Source organism: Phyllostomus hastatus, unplaced genomic scaffold (assembly GCF_019186645.2).
Source record: "Phyllostomus hastatus isolate PE091 unplaced genomic scaffold, TTU_PhHast_1.1 phas_contig_16, whole genome shotgun sequence".
In the NCBI taxonomy this organism is placed as follows: Eukaryota; Metazoa; Chordata; class Mammalia; order Chiroptera; family Phyllostomidae; genus Phyllostomus; species Phyllostomus hastatus.
Genome location: NW_025333643.1, coordinates 4,379,776 through 4,400,591, shown reverse-complemented (window position 1 = coordinate 4,400,591; position 20,816 = coordinate 4,379,776). Strand labels below are relative to the sequence as shown.

At 45.5% G+C, this 20,816-nt stretch overlaps 1 protein-coding gene across 1 annotated transcript in view; it reads left to right on the top strand.

Annotated features, from left to right (window-relative positions):
- Positions 1-20,816, top strand: part of SLC6A11 (solute carrier family 6 member 11) — a 133,761-nt gene that overhangs the window by 25,069 nt on the left and 87,876 nt on the right. The window contains exon 5 of the mRNA XM_045832397.1: positions 10,603-10,735. Within this exon, the coding sequence (XP_045688353.1) occupies positions 10,603-10,735 (133 nt within the window). The remainder of the gene's footprint in view (positions 1-10,602; positions 10,736-20,816) is intronic.

Sequence of the window (20,816 nt, the reverse complement as noted above, 5' to 3'; positions counted from 1 at the left end):
CTGACAGGTTCCCTGTCTGATGAGGACTCATTTCCTGGTTCACAGAAGGCTGTCTTCTCACTGTGTCCTCTTGTAACAGAAGGGACAAAGAAACTCTCTGGGATCCCTTTTATAAAGGCACTAATCCCATTCATGAGGGCTCCACCCTCATGACCTAAGCACCTCCCAAAGGCCTTACCTCCTAACACCATCACTTGGGGGTTAGGATTTCAACCAATGAATTTTGGGAGGACATAAACATTCACTGTATTGCAGAATGTTCCCCACTCCCTGCCCACCTCCTAAGAGATGAACTCTATTAACAATTGATAGTCTTTTTCTGCCACTATTTTCCTGTGTATTTAATATCATTCTTCTTATTTTGCTATAGTGACATCACATCATTTATGCCCTGGGTGGGTGAATTAAATGAAGTAATGTTCTTACAGGACTGTGCTCAGGGCCAGGGTATACAGTGGGTGCTTAGTAACAAAGTGTGACTTTGTTTTCATTACTACACCCATCAGGACATAAAAGGAATCTCAGACAAAACTCTCTGGTTCAGTAAATCACTGCTTGCATTATTTAGTGTAAGACATCCATATTTGTTGGAGGGTGCTAATCAAAAATGAATAATAATAGATCACAGCTCTTTAGCACTTACTAGTCCCAATTACTGCTATTCCTACTGTTCCCATTTCACAAAGAAAGTGAGTCACAGAGAGATTTGAGTAATAAGCCCAAGGCTAATCAGCGGAAACAATGGATTCTGAGGCGGGAGAGAAGTTAAGTGACTTGTTCAAAGTGCCTCTCTTGGTGAGTGAGAGCCAGACTTGGTCTGAGAGCAGGCCTCTCAGATCCCCGCCTGCCTCTCTCTGCCCTTCCACACTCCTACTGCTTTCTGAAATGCTCTCTCTCCACTGTCTCTGATATGCTATCAGCTATCTGTCTTATCTTGGGCAGAATCTGACTGGTGTGTCCCTCCTCTCTACATGGACCTAGGCTCTGGAAGGAAGACTGTTTCAGCAGATGGGGAGGTATAATTGGTGGAGGAAGGGTGGGAAGGAAAAACTAATGGGGAATAACTGAAGACAGGGCTCCAGTGCCTAACAAAAACAAAACAACTGTTGGGTTGTGTTTTCTCTGGGTTTCAAGGGGTTCCTTTAGGAAATTACTTGAACCATGCTTTTAAAAGAAGTCTGTGCCTTCCAGCTGAGCCAGGTGTTGAGTGTGAGACCTGTAGACTCTGGTCTGCTAGGATGACAGATGTAAACTGAAGCTGGCCTCTGGAGTGTACAGCTGATGGCCCTGCAGCTGGTAGCACAGGTGTTAGTGAATGACTTTATTTTAGGCTTGGGCACAGAATAACTCAGAAGAGGCTGTTACAAAATTCTAGTGCATTATCTCTATTTTAGATGATTTTTAACAAAACCATGAGAAAGTATGTAAAACTCCCCAGATTTTCTCTCTTGCGCTCATTCTCTTTCTCACACACACACTCACACTCACCTCTGCTCCATGCTTTCCCTGGAAGTCCAGGATGGGGAAGAAGCACCAGACCTGGGGCATGGATGGCCCCACTTAGCAGTGGAGACCCTGCATATAATTCTGAGCTTTTGTGTCCTCACGGATGAAATGTGTGTACCTCTCCCACCCTTCAAGTGCCGTCAGTATGAAGTGATGGTGGCAGGTGGGAAGTAACTTGTCAACTTTAGTTCCTCTCACTACTGCATCTTGCTCATCCTGAGCCCATCCACCCTCCCCACACCACAGCTGAGGTGGATACGGTAACATTCAGAGAGCAGAGGTCTCCTGGTGGGATACATGGAAGCTGGCAGCAGACCCCACTCCCCACTCTAGACTTCCTCTCCCTGGGCTTCTCCTGATGGCACCTGTACCTTTCTTGCTCACTGTCCTTCTGTGGCAAGCAGTGGCTCTTTGCCAGCCTTAACACAGAACATCTCAGGGGGGTCAAAGGGAGTTTACAGTGGCATGTGAGGCAAGTCTGCTATACTTGGGAGCTTGTGAGGCTGGGAAGCCTTGGGCAGCACTTTTGGGCTGTGCTGATGGAGAGAAAGGGTCAGGCATCTGAGGGTCCTGGGACCCCAGCTGTGGGGCAATAGGGCCCTATCCTCTGTATGGGACCCGTGTCCCACAAGTGTAAATGGACTACCGTACAAACCCATGGTGGAGTCCCACAGGCTGTGACAGCTTTTCTATTTCTCAGCCTGCCCCTCTGTACTTGCCTCCAGACCTACAGAACTTCTGTTCACATCTCCCTACAAGGCCCGAGTTTAGAGGCTTTCCCCTGTGTTCCGATGCTCTCACAGTCCCCACTTCTAGACATACTCTCTTCTCATTGCCTCCTACTTCCCAGATCTCACCCTCCAGCCACAGAGGGCCGAAACAGACATTGAACTTAGGGTCAGGAGACTATGGTGCCATGTCAGGCTCTGCAACTTACTAGTTTGTGATCCAAGGCAAAGTACATATTACTTGGAGCCTCAGTTTCTTCAGAACAATGGGAGTAGAACAAGATGACATGCACAAGAGTGCCTGGTGCTCTCTTCCGAAGTGCGTGTTCTGCGCAATGTTAGGAAGTAGTGCTTTGGAAAGGCATATGCTGGGTGAAGGGCACTGCCTTCTTAACTAATTCTGAGGTATAATTTACATACTGTAAACTGCATCCCTTTTTAGTGCACAAATCAATGATTTTGAGTAAATTTGCCAAGTGTGAAACCATCACCACAATACAAGTTAGGACATTTCCCTCACCTTAATCAGATCTCTCATGCATATTTACAGTCAATCTCTCTTCCTACCTCCCGGTGGCCACTCATTCACTTCTCTTCCCTGTGGATTTGCCTACTCTGGACATTGTGTATAATTGGAATCGTGCAATGTGTGGTCCTTTGTCACTGTCTTCTTTCACTTAGTGTAATGTTTTTAAGGCTCACCCATGTTATAGCATGTATCACTAATTCATTCCTTTTTGTGGCTAAATACTATTCCATTGTATCATGTACTACATTTTGTTTGTCTATTTATCCTTCAGGTGATAGAGAGTTGGGTAGTTTTCAGTTTGGAGCTATTACAAATAAACTAGGAGTGAAATTGCTGAGCTTTATGTTTAACTTTTTAGGAAACTACCAACTGTTTTCCCAACATGGCTAAACCATTTTATATTCCTACCCATACTGCATGAGAGTTCTATTCCTCCACATCCTTGAGGACATTTGTTATTATCTGTCTTTTGGATTGTATTCATCCTAGTGGGTGTGAAGCAGTACCACATTGTAGTTTAATGGGGAATACTTCTAAGTAGATTTGGGAAACATTAGGTCACACAAAGCTTTAGAGGTGTCTTTATTTCAAAACTTTTGAGACTTTAATATTCTAATGAGCACTGAGACGCTTTAAGGAGGGCTATAGTATACAGCATTTTCTCAAATGAGGTCCCAGTGTGACCTGGGAACTCAGGGTGTCTTGAAGGATTAATGTTCTTTGGGAAGCATTTGACTAGAGCAGGGGTCAGGAGACAACCAGCCAAATCCCATCTGCTGCCTGTTTCTGTAAATAAAGATTTATTGAAAGACTGCCATATTCATTCTTTCATTTACAAATGGTCTATAGAGGCTTTCACAATGTAAGGATACAGTTGGATAGTTGGGACAGAGACCACAGGACTTACAAAGCCTAAAATATTTGCCTTCTGGCCCTTTACAGAAAAAAGTTAGCTGACCCCTGACCTAGCTAGTGCCTGGTGCACAGCAGATGCTCATTTAACCTTTAGATGGGAGGAGGAACTTGTCCCAAGGGTACGAGTGGGGACTTAGGAAACATTTGTAAGGGTTTATATTATTTGAGCTGGTACTTGAAGGACAGATAGAATTTTGAAAGCTTGGGGGAACTGAGAAGGACATTCCTGCCAGAGAGAACAGTGGAAATGAATTCTGGAAAGTGAAAAAGTGCAGGGTGTGTTTGGGGACTAGTGGGAACTTTTATATGGGCAGTTGAAGAAATTAGAGCCTTAGCTGTATAACCTCTGGCCAACTTAGGGCCTTAATTATATCCCCTGAATGACGTGTTCCTGTTTCATCTTCCCCAAGTTGGGGCAGTGGGCCCAGGCTATTCCTGAGAAGTTGAACAGAAGTGGCTTCAGGTTCTGCCTCTGAGTATATTACTTCCCTAAGCCACAGTTTTTCCATCTATAAAGTGGAATAATAGTTGCACTCATGTCAGGAGTAAGCATGAAGGAAATGTAAAGTGTTGCCATCCATGTTGTTACCTTTATACTCTCCGGTAGTAAACTCAGGGTAGAACACACCTGCTTTACTCATCACTGTGGCTCTGGTCCTTAGGGTCCTCAGCATGGAGTTAGTACCCTGGAATTATCTACTGAATGAATGCATGATGCAGAGGGCTTGATTTCTTGCCTAGGAGGGTCCTTGGCCTGAGTCTGCACTGGTTTAGGGCCTCAGCTGTGGGCTTTGCAGGAGCTGGCCCCACACATGGGGAGAGTTGGGGGCCTTTACTTCTTTATTCCCAGGCAAGTAAGCAGAACTCTGAAGGCGGAAGGATTGTGAGGGGCAGAGGGGGCGTTTCGGGGGTGGGGGGAGCGCCGGGAAGGCACATTTGTTTTGGAGATGGGCCTTTTGTTTGTTTGTTTGTTGCTTTGGGAGACCAGAAAGGAAGACAGAGCAAGGCTATTTATAGCCTAGCTCCTCAGTGCCAGCTTTTAGGGCGGTCTCTGCGTCCCTGGCAGTACTTTCTCTGTGGCAGGTTAAAGAAAGGTGATGTGTTTGCCGGCTCCGTGCTAGACATTAAGATGAGGGCTTCCTCAGGCCCCGCTGGGAGCTGTTCCCACAGGGCCTCTCCCAGGCTCTCTGTGGTGGCAGCTGGTGGTGGCAGCTTGGTGGGGGGAGGGTGCTGCACCATCTCTGCTTCTTCTGGTCAGACCACCCCTGGCTCTGGAAGCTGAAGTGTCTGGAAGTGAAGCTCCAGGTGTGAGGCTATTTCCTTCCCTCCAAATTCAGTCCCTCTGTGTGTAGGAGAGACAGGGAAGGGGAAGGTGATACTCAAGGAATAAGAGAGGGCTTGAGCCCCTTGCATCCTGTCACTGGGATCCATTTCTGGCGAGGCAGTGGGTGTTTGGGCATCAGAAGAACCTGGTTTCAAGCCCCAGTTGGTCAAGTTGCTTTACCTATCTGGGCCTCAGTTTCCCCACCTGTAAAATGAGTATAATAATGCCTTCATAATGGAACTGAATGCCATGAGAAGTGAGGGCTCTCAGGTGGCACCTGTCACTGTCCCTTCCACTTCCAGCAACTTGTTTCTTCCTCTGAGTCTGTTGATATGGACAGAGCTTGCTTTTAAACTCACTTCTTGGTTTCCCCAACTCTTTGCCTCCAGTTCCTATAGAAATGTCTCTACCTGTGGATTCTTTTCCTTCTTTCATCTCTGGAACTTCTACCCCCTTCTTCCTCTCTTATCCCCCATTCCCTCCTATGATCAAAACTTATCCCTTCCTCTCTTCTCTTTTCTATTTACTATCCCAGTCTCACCAATCTGAAAACAAAACAAATATAAGTAAGACAGCTCTTGTTCCCTGTGGCCCCTTTAGGTACCACATCATCTCTGGTCCCTTAGAGCCCAACTTCCCAAGAGAGCCACCTTATCGGGCACTCACCTCCCGTCTTCTCACAACATAATCTGAAGTCTTTCCCCACCTGGGGGACAGCTGTCCTTGCCTTACCTACCCCTCCTGGTCCCAAATCTCACAGCCACTCTCACTCTCACCAGGCTTCCACAGCACTTGGCAGATGGGCTACTTCCCTGTCTGGAATGCCCTCCCCTTCTCCCTCTGTGTTATGGAACGCCACCATATCTGGTTGCTCCCTGCCTTTCTGCTCACCCTTCCCCACCTCCTTCAAAGCCTCCTCCCTCCCTCTCTCTGCTCTGTAGATGTCAGGGTTCCTGAGTCTCTGCTGTAGACCCTTTCCCTCCCCTTCTCCAGCACTCCCCAGGCAGCCTCGTGCTCTCCCAGGACACTGATCTCCTCCCTGCTTCGCTTTTCTGAGTTTTGCATCTGGAGAACCATTTGCCTTGGAGCATTGCAGCTCCCTGAGTGTCCCACAAGCACTTCAAAATCATCTTATCTAAAAGACTGATTCTTCATTTCCTCTTCAACCCCACTGGACAGTTCACTCTTGCTCAGCTAATGACTTGCCATCCACTAAGTACAAACCTTGGTATCAGCCTCTACCTCTCTCTTTCCTGCTGTCTGCCAGCTTGTACCTCTGCTGCTCTCAAACCCATCAGTTCCCCTCCAGGGCCATTCCCCTACCTTAGTCCAGACCCTCCCTATTTCTTGTCCAAATTCAGACAGAATTCTCTGTACTAGGCACCTTGCTTCATTCCACCCTAATCATACATTCTTGCCACTGCAGCTAGATAGTGTTCTGAAGCATGCACCTGATGGGTTCTCATCCCTGTTTAAGATCCTTCCATCACTCTTAAGATGAAGCCCCACCTCCTCAGTTAGACTCATAGTCCATCCCTTGCTCACCACTCCAGTCATGTCCTCACCTCCATCACTTCCCCTGGCTTCTGCTGCACTGACCTGCCACGCCATGTCCTGCCCTGGCCTCACTGAGCTTTCATTTCAGCCTGCTTGTTTTTGCCCTCAGTAGCCTTTCTGCCCCCAAATGTCCTCTTTCTTCTTTGCTAACTCTCCTTTGCTAACTACCCTTCAGGCAGGACCCACCTCCACCTCTACATCCTGATGTTGGCTGGATCCCCAGTAAGGGTCCCCTGCTTTTCTCTGTCATAACCCTCTCCACACCCTGCTCTATTAACTCGTCAGCCTTCCTCATTAGACCACAAGCTGTTAAGGGGCCCCTGGGCATAGCTCAGGAGCTGGCACACTGAAGACACTTTAATAAGTATTTCTTGTATAAATTAATAAAGGACACATACAGTATACTTTTTTTTTACCTGACACACAAAGACATGGAAGATAGCTTTGGGGCATACATTTACCTTAGCTCTAATTTATGAAGAAGAGAAGAAGTGGTGATTTTAGTGTTATAGGAGAATCTAGAAGTTAACATTGTGACTGAAAGTGTGGACTCTAGAATCCGGATCCCTGGGTTCAATTTATAGCCTTAACTTGCTCGTGGTATGACTCTGGGCAAGTTATTAACCTCTTTGTACCTCAGTTTTTCCATCTTTGAAATGATGATGGTAATGGTACCTACTTGAAGGATTGTTGAGATGGTTAGATGAGTTCATACTTGAAAATCTGTAGAAGGGAGGTATCACCATTCCTATTTTACAGATGAGGAAGCTGAGGCTCAGAGACATGATGTCCCCTACACAAAGTCACACAGCTGGGAAGTAGCAGCACTGGAATTTGAGCCCATCATCCCATGTCTGTATGTGCCAAGGGCTGGAGAAGCACAGGCATTATATCTCCAACCTCTGAGATTTCAGCCTTTGGGTGGAAATCTTTAGAAATATTGTGCTCTTATGACCTGAAAAAGAATACTTTCTGAAGAATCTGCTTTTGTGCCTGGCTCACAGTACGTGCACAATATTACTTGAGTAAATGAATCCCTTCAAGGTCCCATCTAGTCTTCCACATTTCCCGCTCCCTGGTCAGTATTGGGAGGTCTGGTCCTGTGTCCCTTTTTTTGCCAGGGTGTTGGCAGCAAACTCTTCCTTATTCAGACCTTTCTTCTGTCCCAGCACTTTATGGGGGTGGGTCATTAAGAAAGCTCTTTCCCAGGAAGAGCTGTTCCTTCTCCAAGTCCCCAGAGCTGAGTGCCCAGCCCCCATGCTCTCAAAGGCTGCCCTTGTGGGTTTCAAAACAACCCCACAGCCCTGCAGGCTGAGAACCTGGCCCTCAAGCCCCCTTTCTTTAGAAACCCAAGGTCCATGGCTAGTTAGAGTCAGTGCTGGTGAAACCTGAAGAAAATAGTTTGAGGATGTTTTCAAATAGTGTCTAGTGAAACAAAAGAGCAATTCATTCTGCATAGCTTTTAGTAATCTGCTTCCCATTCTGAGAATTAGATTGTTCAATTAAGCGAGAGGGAGCTGAAGCAGCCTGCATGACTCAAAAGTTTGCAGCATCCAGAATGTGGAATAGAGGGGACCTGAGCCAGCCTACTCCTGGCTAGTCTGCCCTTTCTTTCTCCCTGTCTCTGTGTCTTTTCCAGTTTTCAGTTTTCCTAGTTCAGAAAGCCACTACATCAACAAGAAGGCATGTGCATCCCTGCTAGCTGAAGACCTTGTATAAATGTTTCTTGAAGATAAAATTCAGAGGCTGGAATGGAGTCAGACAGAACACACCCAGGTCCTTTCCATCTGCAGTGGCACACTTTCCTGCTCCGGGTTGTCCCTTCTCATAATGGGCTTTCAGGGCACTTTGGTGTCAGTTTGTAGATGGTGGGTATGTGTTGTCTACAAGGCACTTAATCTGGAGACAAGGTGGTCAGTGAGCCCCCTGAAGTTCCTGCAGAATGTTGGGAGTGGGTAGGTGCATCAGGGTATTTCTTTGGGGAGAAAATAGCTTCTCAAGGGATTCCTGACTCCCTCTCCCAGCTCTTTCCCTATCCCACCTCCCCCAAAACATAAAAGATTGAAAATTATTTTGGTAGAGTTCATAAGTTATTCCTTTCTTGCCGGGAATCTCCTCTTCTGTGATGCCCAAGTCTTACTGTGCTTGAGTAATCCTTGGGGAAATGTGGCAAAATGCAGCTTTCCAGGGGCCACTCCGTAAAGATTAAGACTTCATTGGTTCTGGGATGGGGCCCAGGAATTTTTATCTTTTGGCAAGCATCCCACAAGGATAAGGCTTTGGAGTCTGCTGCTATTTTGTAATAATAGATAATCTTTGGGTTTAACTTAATAAGACCTGTAGTTTTTTAAATGAATTAAAGCCAGAGGCTGCTAAGACATAAGAAGCAAATAAAGTGATTATTGCTATAACTATGTGGCTATCTCCTTTCTTAAATAACTTGTACCTCTTTTGTTTCTGACTTATCTTAGTCAAGTGCAAGATCCATACCATGCATACCTTCTTATCCTCAGTATCTTAGTATTAATGTAATGTCTGGCACAAGTAGTTGCTCAATGAATGCATATTTATGTGGATGTTCCTACTTCTGGCTATAGGTCTGGGAGCTGGTTTCCCTTTGAGTAAATCCATGGCTGCACAGAGCCCAATTTTGTTTGGGGGCCTGCCTGATTTCTACTGTGGGGGTTGGGGCTGGAAGGAGCCTGCAGACCAGTACTAATTGGTGTCATTGAGTAATTAATGCAGAATCAGGCCCCAAGCGGATTCCCAGGGAGACAGACACTGAGGGAGGCTTTCATGCTTGGTGGGTTGGGAGCTGCTTTCTCAAAGGACGTTCCCAGAGCACTGAGGCAACTGGCGTAGTCTGGTAGGGGTGGTTTGGCAGCCAGGATGGAGTTTATGGAGCAAGTTTGGAAGGGGTTTGTGTTGGTGCCATGGTTCTGCACAATATGGAGCGTGGCGAGTTTGACTTTAAAGGAACACAAACTCCAGGAGTGGGTTCTGGGCGCCAGACCTGTGTCATCTCTGAAGAATGGATGGGTTCTGAGGGATGGCTATAGCTGGAGGCATTGCTTCAGTGCACCTAGGGGTCTTCTCTCTCCTGTAGCCTGGGCCTTCTGGGACACCCTTACCCCTTGGCATGCTACTGAAGGTTCCTGATGATACTTCTGTCTATTTTTTCTGCTTTTCCCTCTGATCCCTGTTCTCCAGCATTCCCCAAATGTTCCATGCTCATTTTTTGGCCTTTGATTATGCTATTTCCTTGACCTAAAATAATCTTGACTCCTCTCTCTCCTGGCTAAATTCCATCATCTTTCACAGTAGCCTCAAATATTACTTCTTCTAGGAAGCTTTCCCTGGCCCCCTGTAGCAGTCAAGATAGGTTGGTTTATGCTACAGTAACAAACACCCCCCAAGATCTCAGTAGCTTAAAACAACAGAGTTCATTTCTTGTTCACCCAACACTCTGACACAGGGTGGCAGAAAGGTTCAAGTAGTCCCTCGGGCTTCTAGAGGCTCATCTTAACATGCTTCTACTGTGACAGCAACGGTAGTGAAAAGGGGGCATGGTGAACCACACTACCTGTCTCTGAAAGCTTCTGTCTGAAGTGACATAGGTGCCATTGGCCAGAGCAAGTCCAGTGGCCTCCCTTGAGATCAGCAGGCCAGGTTGTGTGATCTCTGCTGAGGGAGGGACCTGAGTGTTTATGGACAGTCCTGTGGTCTCCTAGTACCCTGAGGTAGGCTAGAGGTGTCTTGGTCAAACCAAAGGCCCTGTGCTTCTCCCATCATATCCTTACTATGTTGCACCATAAACTGCCTGCTAACCGGGCTTCTATGAAGGCAGGGGTCTGGGTCTTGCTCCTTTAAGAGGCTCCCACACCCATCCCTGGGTTTGACTGAGAAGGTGCTGGGTTAATGGTGGGTGGTGAGTAAAGAAATGAGCCAACTGTCCCTTCCTCTCTGCAGCACTAGTTTTTCTCAGGGTTTGGTTGAAGTGGGCCATCTCCAGTCCCTGTGACTCATGGCCCTTTCTTCCACAGACGCCGGGTCCTGGCTATCTCAGATGGGATTGAGCACATTGGGAATCTACGCTGGGAGCTGGCCTTGTGTCTTCTGGCAGCCTGGACCATCTGCTACTTCTGTATCTGGAAGGGGACCAAGTCCACAGGAAAGGTAAGAGGTGCATCTTAAAGCAACTAGTGCAGGCAGGGGAGAGTGTGAGTTGTCCTGTGCCAGCTCACAGGTGACCCAGAGAGTGCCAGGGAGTGCACATTGCAAAGTTGGGAGGTAGGAGGAGCACTGAACAGGTAGTCCACTCAGGAGTTCAGAGCTAGAATCCCATTTATTTGTCACACAGCTCAGGGCTATTCACTTCGACCTTCTGAGCCTTTGCTAATCTGTGAGATAACAAAGCCTTATCCTGTCTTCTTACTGAGTTGAGAGCCACACATGGAAAGGGGAGTGAAAGTGCTTCGAAAGCTAGGAAGTGCTCAACTACTACCAAACAGGGGTTTTTTGTTTGTTTGTTGTCATTGTTTTTTTGTAATCAAAACATGTGCTATAGGTGTATGCCAGTGCAGGTAACACTGGCTGCTTCCACTGACAGACCCCAACTTGTCACCTGCCTGAGGTCTGTGGAGGGAAGAGCAGACCCTTCCACCTTGTTACTTTGCTGTGCTGTTTGTACCACGTGGCCTCCAGGGTTGGTGCCTCTTCAGTGAAGAGAAATGGGAGGAAACAGTGGCTTTTAAGTGCCCTGTCCTGAAAGTTACTGTGGTTCCTCCAGTTATTGCTGCTGGCCAGAACCTGAAACATAAGCCTGACCTAATATAAGGAAGGCTTGGAAGTGTAGTAGAAGACAGGGACATCTGGTGAGCACAGCCATCTGTGCCACAAGGGTCAATAGAGATTATAATGTGTAGTTCATGGCCAAGTCCAGCCCACTCATGTACTTTATTTTTAATTTTAAAGGAAAAAATTAGCTTCCAACATTCAGAAATTAGGAAAATTCATGTTGAAAATTCATGTTGAAATTCAGGATTCTGGAATTCCCTTGGAAAATGGAAAGATTTGGCAATACTGAGCTTGTACACGTACATGGCAGAATGTGGCTAAGCTAGCAACAGCTACCCCCTTCCAAAGATACATGGTTGGCCACAATCCCCACCATTTCCTATTGCCCCGATCCTGTGGCTGAGCATCAATTCCATTAGTTTCCTCCTTTGTGCTACTCTTTTTTTCTTGAGGAAAATGAAATTTTTCTTACAGTTGGGTCACTCTGACCAACCGCATCACTCCTTGCCTGCTTGCTTCTGGTAGGCAGTTGCTCATAAAGTGGATTGTAAGGTACTATCTAGGTCAGAGGCTGGAAACAAAACCTCTGAGAAAATAGGAACTTGCCAACTCCAGGTCCCTTTACAAAAGGTGGTCCCTTGAGTTCCCCCAGTGGTAGGTGGAATCAAGAGGAAAATGCTAGAATTTTGGAGATGCGTGGCCTGTGGGAGGGAATTTAGGAGAACACAGAAGAGATATCAACAAGCCCCATGCTATGAGCTATAGGGAAGCTGAGGCCTGACTAGAACAGAGACTCATATGTCTCTTCAGCTAAGATGATTTTGCTGATCTTTGCTTTCTCTGGTTTGTATCATGAAAACAATAGGATTTTTCTGGCTTTTCAAATATAAAAGTCATTGCATTCTTGATCTATTCCTTCAGGCTATTTATACGTTGCTTCTGTCCCCCTGCTTGCTGCCTCTTCTGGCTAAAGAGGAGGAGAATGATGGGAGGGATTAAGAACCAGGGTCTGGCATCAGGATGCACATCTCAGGTCTGTCACTCACTAGCTGTGACATGAGCATATCACTTAATATCTTTTCTATATAACAGGGATTGATAATGGCTCACTGTATGGGGTGGTTGCCAGGAGAAAAATGCAAGAATGCACATACAGTGCATAGCAGGGTATGTAACTAATAGTAAGCACTGAGTAATGGTGATTTTTGAAAATCTTGTTATAAAGGTAAAATTTATTTATTCAAGAAATAGTTTTAGGCCCTGGCTGGCGTAGCTCAGTGGATTGAGCGCGGTCTGGGAACCAGAGTGTCCCAGGTTCGATTCCCAGCCAGAGTACATTCCTGGCTTGCAGGCCATAACCCCCAGCAACCGCACATTGATATCTCTCTCTCTCTCTCTCTCTCTCTCTCTCTCTCTCTCTCTCTCTCTCCCCCCTCCCTTCCCTCTCTAAAAATAAATAAATAAAATCTTTAAAAAAAAAAGAAATCATTTCCAAGTATCTACCCTGTACCTAGCATTATTCAGTACGTATCTAAAGATGAATAAAACATAGCCCTTGCCCTACTCAGCTAATAGTGAAGGTGCACTGTGAACCATAAGGAGAAAAGAGGAGGTGTCATGGTTGGTATTATTATTCCTTCCTCTATGATTACACATCCTCAGGAGTTGGTACTGAGGCCAGCGGGGCTCAGCTAGGTAGTGATGTGCATGGTTGTGGGCAGGGAACGGGAGGGAGGGTGTGAGGTTGCTTGGACAAGGCTTTGCATATGCATTGAGTGTGTTGTCCAAGTGCATATGTGGACTTGGGTCCTCAGGCCCAGGACATGGGTCATGGATTAATTAGGTTTCACGTGGTCCTCAGGAGAAAGCTCAGTCCCACAGTGGGGCCAATTGGCTGGGTCATTAAATCTATGTATTAGAGATTTTTTTTTTCTCAGAGAATTCTAGTGTAGGAACAGAGTTCCAAGGAAGGAACTTGAAGGCTACATTCTTGGCGATTTCAGAAGAGGCATATGGGGAGAGAGGGACCATTTCTTCATGACTTTCTGTTCACTCCACACTCTGTCAGGGGTTTGTCATCTACATTAGCACATGAAATCCCATGAACTTGGGAGATATTGCCTCTATTTTATAGGTGGAGACCCTGAGACTGAGAGGTTGAGTAGCCTGGCCAGAGTTACATGGCAACTTTGTATCTCAATACTGACCCACTTTGCCCATCCATGAACTCAAAATTTAGAACATTGTGGTATGTTGAATGATGTCCTTTCACCCACCCTCTCTGAGTCTACTTTTTCTCATCTCTAGTATAAATAGTAATGATAGCAGTAGTAATAATTCAATACTTATAAGTAATAATAGGTAATGGTTATTGAGCACTTCACATGTCCATTGCATTCAAACCTTGAAACAACCCCAGGAGACAAGGGCTAGCATCTTCTCCATTTTACACATGAGAAAACTAAGGTTTGAATGGTTTAAGCAACTTGCTCAGGGGCCCTCAGGTAGGAAGCTAAGGGCTGAGATTAACCCCAGACCTTCAGGATCACATAGCACATGCTCTGGATGAGTGTACCATTATGCCTGTCATCTGTGACATGGGGAAAATTACAGTTTTCTTATGGGCTGGTTTTGAAGAGGCAATTAATGAGATAGCTTAGTACCACAGTAGGTATTCAGTGGTTGTTGGTTGCAGTGGGATCTAAACGTGCTTTTAAGGTAAATGCTAAAGTCAAATGAGCCAGTTAAGCATTTTCCCAAAGGCTGAGGTTTAAAGGATCTTCCCATGTACCATACCCAAGACCATGTTTAGCATCCAGGATGAGATGTGGTTTGCTGGCCCTGTGAGATTCCCTAGAGACCATGTGGTCCACCCTTACCCTTACTTGATAGATGAGAAAACTGAGGCTCAGAGAGGGAAATGAACTTGTCTGAAGCCACATAGAGTGTCATGTGTCAGGTCAGGAACTAGACCCTGGTGGCCCAGCTCCAGTTATATTCAAATGACAAAGTTCTGTGGGTCAAATCTGACAGTTTTGGGAAGCCAGGCATCCTTGGATTAGTACATGGGATCTTTAAGAGAGGGTCTGATGCTTTCATTACTATTTCTCACCTCACCTTTTACGTGAGCCCCTTGTCCAAAGGGCTTTTTGGATTCTGTACAAAAACAGCTAAAAATAAACATAGGGTCATCTGAGTCTTCCTGAGAGGGCAGAGGTCACCCTGCCTCTTGCCTGCTGGACCCTTCTTCCTACCTCAAGGCAGGAGAACCCTATCTTCCCACTAAGTTCCAACCCACTTCCTGCATTCAGACCTCAGCAGAAATATCTGAAATTTTATTAACTCAAGAAATAGTTCTGACCTCCTTCTTTCTCCAGGGTAACCCCAACTTCAGTTCAATTCAAACAGCCGATCACCAGCTCCTCGAGGCACGCGTTTCAGGCTCAGCCTTTTGACAGGTGGTTGTCTAAGCGGGATTTGGGCTCAGATCACAAGTAGATTGCTTGTGAGGCTATGACAAGGCCACAGGTGAAGTCCTGGCAGTGCTCTCCCATGACCCTATGGGTACTGAATTGCATTAGCATGTCCTCCAGGGACAGCCTCTGCTGGTATCCTTCAGCTCCATCCTCTCATGTGCCCTCCTCAAGGAGTTTATACTCTTCTGATATCACAGAAGTTGACATTCAAGATCTCCCCAGGGTCAGAGTGAGCAACTGCTGCTCTTAGAAGAAGCTGCTCTAGGCCGGAGAGATACTAACTAAGGGCCAGCTTCAGTATGCAGCAAGGTGCCCTGTAGCTGTTGCCTAATAAATATTTGTAGAACGAATGAATTCCACCTGTGCTTGGGCTCCCTACAAGGTGCTGGAATACAATGGAAAGGACAGCTGATAGTCTTGTCCCCCACACAGCATGCAGCCTACTAGGGCAGACACAGACAGATAGGCAATTGCTGTTCAGTGAATTTATGTCAGAATGAAACAATAGAACAGTTAGAGAATGAGATCCTAGGAAGTAAAGGGTTCTAATGGCTGAAAACTAGCTCTGAAATATTAGACTTATAGCAAGTCAGAGCTGGGTAGCACCTTAGTTTTTAAGTCCAACCCCTGTTTTACAAATAAGGAAGTAGAGGTCCAGAGAGATTGCAAAGTTTGCCCACAGCCACCCTGCTTGGAAGGAACAGAGATGGGATTCAAGCCTGGGTCTCTCTGCCTTCGCTAAGGCTGGTCCTCATCTGTACTAACCTCTAGTGGGAGTTCCTCTACAGGTTCGATGTGAGCATGTTGATCATAGTTCTGAGCACATAGTAGGTGGCTCAGAAAGCCATTTATATCCCTGTCCCAGTGCAGTGGCTTCAGTTGTAGTTTTACATAATTCTTCTTCCTCTCCTTAGACACTATTAGAGATTTCAGACATCTGGATTTAAAAAAATGCATAAAAACTTTTCTTGATTGTATATTAAGCCCTAAATAAATGGAGGATTCTGAAATACTTGCTTTCTTAAGAGGAAACATCCAAGCTGTTTGTAACTTGTTGTCTTCTGCATAATAAACACTTTCACTCTGGATAATTGAAAAACAATTCACTGAAATCAAGAAACTAGAGAGAGCATGAAGACACCTGTGATTTTTCTGTGTTCTTGAGTTGTTTTTAAATATTTTTTAGAGCATATTTAGGTTTACAGCAAAATTGAACAGAAAGTACAGAGACTTCCCCTATGCCCCCTCCCCTGTTAGCCTCCACTATTATCAACATCCCTCACCAGAGTGGCACATTCATTATAACTGATGGACCTACATTGACACATCATAAATACCCACAGTCCATAGTTTACATTAGGGTTCACTATTAGTGGGGTACATTCTGTGGGTTTGGACTAACGTATAATGACATGTATCCATGTCTATTGTAGTACCATAGAGAATAGTTTCACTGCCTAGAATCCGCTATGCTTTGCCTGTTCTTCCCCCCCTTACCGCTGGTAAATACTCATCCTTTTACTGTCTCTTATAGTTTTGCCTTTTCCAGAATGTTATATAGTTAGAATCATCCAGTATGTAGCCTTTTCAGATTAGTTTTCTTTTTTAGTAAAATGCATTTAAGGTTCCTCCATGTCTTTTCTTATCTTCATAACTTATTTCTTTTTGTCATTGAATACTATTCCATTGTCTGGATGCACCAGTTTATCTATTCACCTATTGATGGACATCTTGGATACTTCCAAGTTTCGACAATTATAATAAAGCTGCTGTAAACATTTGCACACAGGTTTTTATGTGGACACAAGTTTTCAAATTCTTTGGCTAAATACCCAGGAGCATGATTGTGAGTGTATGTTTGTTTTGTGAGAAACCACCAAACTGTCTTCCAGAGTGGCTGTTCCATTTTGCATTTGCACCAGCAGTGAATGAGAGTTTCTGTTGCTCTACATCCTCACCAGTGTTTGGTGTTGTCAGTGTTTTTGAATTTTGACCTTCCTAATAGGTACCTTGTGGTATCTCACTGTTGTTTTCATTTTAATTTCCCTGATGACATATGATGTGGAGCATCTTGTACCTTTGGTGATGTGTCTGTTAGCCCATTTTATAATTGGGTTGTTTGTTTTCTTATCATTGAGTTTCAAGAGTGCTTTGAGTATTTTAATGATCCCTTATCAGATATGTCCTTTGCAAATATTTCCTTCCAGTCTGTGGCTTATCTTCTCACTCTCTTGACATTGTCTTTTGCAGAGCAGAAGTTTTTAATTTTAATGAATCCATCCTACCAACTGTATCTTTCATGGATTATGTCTTTGGGGGTACCTCTAATAAATCATCACCATATGTAAAGTCACCTAGATTTTCTCCTATGTTATCTTCTAGGAGCTTTATAGTTTTGTGTTTTACATTTAAGCCTATGACCCATTTTGAGTTAATTTTATGAAGGATTTATAGTCTGTGTCTAGTTATTTTTTTGTATGTGGCTGACCATTTGCTGAAAAGACTTCCTTTGCTCTGTCTTTGTTTTTTAATTCATTGGACAAATTCATCTTGCCCATCTCTACCGTCAGCTCCTCCCATATCTCATAAACCTGAAGCCAAGTCATTATCGACAACTCCCTCCTTTACAACTTATCCAATTATTGACCAAGTAAACCTACTTTTGTAATCACCTCGTAAAACATTCTGTCCTCTCCATTTTTTGTCTATCTAGCCAACCACGTATTTAACAAATATTGAACCCTCAGTACTGCCAGAGTGAAAATTGCTCTTAGAATTTCCCATTTGTACAGATACATTCCTGACATGCAGAATGACACAAATGAAATGCTTTGTATTCTAACAATAATTACAAGTAAATTCAAGGTGTGTCCTTGTCTTTATTCTATTTTAGCATATGACAGCATGTAAAGCAATGTTACAGTTTTGTGAAATTCCTAAAACCTGCCATGCCTATTTGCTGAAGACCAAAACAAACAATCATTACTGTGTCCTTCTCTTTTAACTTTGCTAGGCCTTTGTCTAATCCAGGGATTGGCAAACTTTGACCTGAGGGCCAAATCCAGCCCGTGGCCTGTTTTGTAAATAAAGTTCTATTGGAACAAAGCCACATCCATTCCCTTACACATTGTCTATGACTGCTTTTGTGCTACTACAGCAGCAGGGTTGAGCAGTTGGAACAGAGACTATGTGACTCACAAAACCCAAAATATTCACTATCTGATATTCACAGAAGAAGTTTGTGGGTCTTTCTCTGCATTAACCTATCATTAATTCATCTAGACTATTTGCCATTTAACAAGAAACTAACATATAAACTGCTGTCGAAGCATGAACTGTTTCAAACTCTGAAGAGCTACAGGGATGGTTTGTGATGGAGAGCTTTTCTGAGGGATACTTGAAATTTTACCCCAGTCTTTCAGCCCCCCAAATTTGCTATTTTTTAATACCCATAAGCTCACTTGCTATGGATGTTTCTTATGCACTCATTCATTCTTCCACTTATCCAGTAAATGTTTATTGTATACTTACTTTGTGACAGACTGGGGCTCTTTTCAGTGGTTAGTGAACCAGACCATAGAGCTATGCCTGGTAGAGGAGATGGATAATGAACAAGTCACAGAAATGCTGTGGATGGGAGAAGGGGTTCGGTGAGAGAGAAGGAGGGTAGGGGAGCTCCTCAGAGGGGTCAGAGAAGGCTTCCTTGAGATGGGTGCTCCATCTGTGATGGGAAGGATAGGAAAGGATTGGCCAAGTAAGCAGCACGCTTGAAGTTCTCAAATAGGAAGGACTTGGTAAATTTGAGAGGTGAAGTGTGTTGGGACCCAGATGGACTTGATGGTGGCATGCAGTGAGGCAGGTAAATCAGTCAGGGTCAGACTGTGGATTTTATCCTAAGTGCAATGGAGAGACACTGAAAGTTTTTAAGCAGGGATAGCATGATCTGATTTTCATTCTTAAAAGCTGGCTCTGGTTGCCTGTTGTGAATGGATGGGTGGGGATGGAGAGGCTGTGGGAGCCCTCTTAGTTGGTGACTGGGGAGGAGGTGGCAGTGGAATGGAGAGAAGTGATCAGATCAGAGACACTTTCTGGTGTGGCATCGTTGTTGTACAGGACCTACTCCTATCCTTTGACTTTTGAAGGGGGATGGCTCATTGAGCCTCTGGCCTGGGTGCTGTACCCTCTGAAGATATCCATCCTTGCCCACCAGATAGTCAAAGTGTCCCCTCATGCTGCCCTCCCTTCCTCCCCAGCTGCGTCCTGTGCTTTGCTTTCTCCCTGCCTGGTTCCTTCTTCTGTCCTCTTCCTTGTGGTTGATTTATGGATTTTTTCCCCCTAGTTTCCTGGTCTCTAGGAGCAGTGGTTGGGAGGGGAGGGTGCTGCAAAAACAATTCTGGTCTCTTCCCCGCCTCCTCCTATTGCCACTTTAAAGGAAGCTGCAGGATTAGCTGGGATTTTAAGAAGAATCATGCCTTTTCACTGCTTTATGGCTCTGTTTTTATTCCTTTCAGAACTCTAGGACACCAAAGCAGGAAAAAAGAAAACACACACACGGACACACTCATACAGAAACAGCTGCAAATAGCCTTGAATTGCTCTTTTTTCTTTCCCTTCCTTCATTCACCAACAAGTAGAGGGACTGGAGGAGGCACAAAAACTCCTAAACAGCCGTGTTGTCTTGCATGATGATAATAGTAAAAACAAATGTTGAATGGCACTTACCTTGACCCAGGTCCTGTTCTAAAGCCCTTACTCCATTAACCCACTGAGTCTTCACAACAACCCTATGAGAAGGGTATGATTATTATCCCCATTTCACAGGTGAGAAGACAAAGGTTTACAGGGCCTAAACTGCTTGACCTAAGATCATGGGGGATCAGAGCCCACTGGGGTCAGGGAGGGCCAGGGTGAAAGTCCTTGGCAGGTGAGGCCGTCTGCTGAGCCAGCCAGCCCTATCACTGCCAGATGGAGATGAGGCCTCATAGGGGCCATGGAGGCTCCTCCCTCTAGAGTTTGCCTTTTTCTCCCCCTTCCACCACCACCAAGGCAGCTGGAGCTGCCAGCAGGGAAACCATCAGAAGCCCCACACAGAAAATTTATTCTTCAGGAGCACCCTATAAAGTGGCTAATGGATTCAATGAGGCATAAAGCAGGAGTGAAGGGGGCAGGGAGAATAAAAGGGAAAGATATGTGAAAGGGAAGAGAACAGGCTCAGGAAAGGAACTGGGCAGCGCTGTCTTTCGGCCCTCAAGTAGTCTTTGTTACAGCCTGAAGCAAGCAGGGAACGGCGTTGGTGGCGGAGGCTCCCCCGGCTGGCTGATGTCTGCATTCAGAGAGGAAACTAGAGCGTTCATGAGATGCATGCAGAGAGCCCAGGCAGCCGTGGAGAGATCCCTAGAACCCTAAGACACCCAAACCCACAGCCACCCAGAGACCCCTTTGTGCTGAGTTGCGTGTGCTTCTCACACAACTGTGGTTGAAGGAGAGCTGTAGGTTGTCACATTAAGTCAAAAGAGTTTAGCATCTCGATTCAGCTCTTTCTTTGGCCTTGAATGACAGCGCTTCACCTTTAGTGGGAACCCTGGCAGCAAGGAAGGTTGGAAAGGAGGGAAGCTTTGCGATTCAGTAATACCGTCTTTATTAAAGGACAAAGGCCCCCCAAAGCCTGAGTGGTTGCTGGGTGGGAGGGGTTCTGCAGAGCTGGCCACCTCCTGAGAAAGCCTGTAGGGGCACTGAGAAGGATCCTGGTGGGGGGAGGCCCTGTTAACTCTTAGGGAATACCTCGGGCACCTGGCACTGTGTGGAGCCCACCCATGTGCCTAGGCCTCCCTGGGACACGGGAACCCACTCTCCTGTGTGGCAGGGATAGAAGAGTCAAAGTGGCTTTGCACTCAGCGCCAGACCTAGTGCAGAGCTGTTGGAAAACTAAGCCAGAAACCAGTGAGGCATTTATTTTGTGCCTTCTGAGTTAGCATTATGCTGGG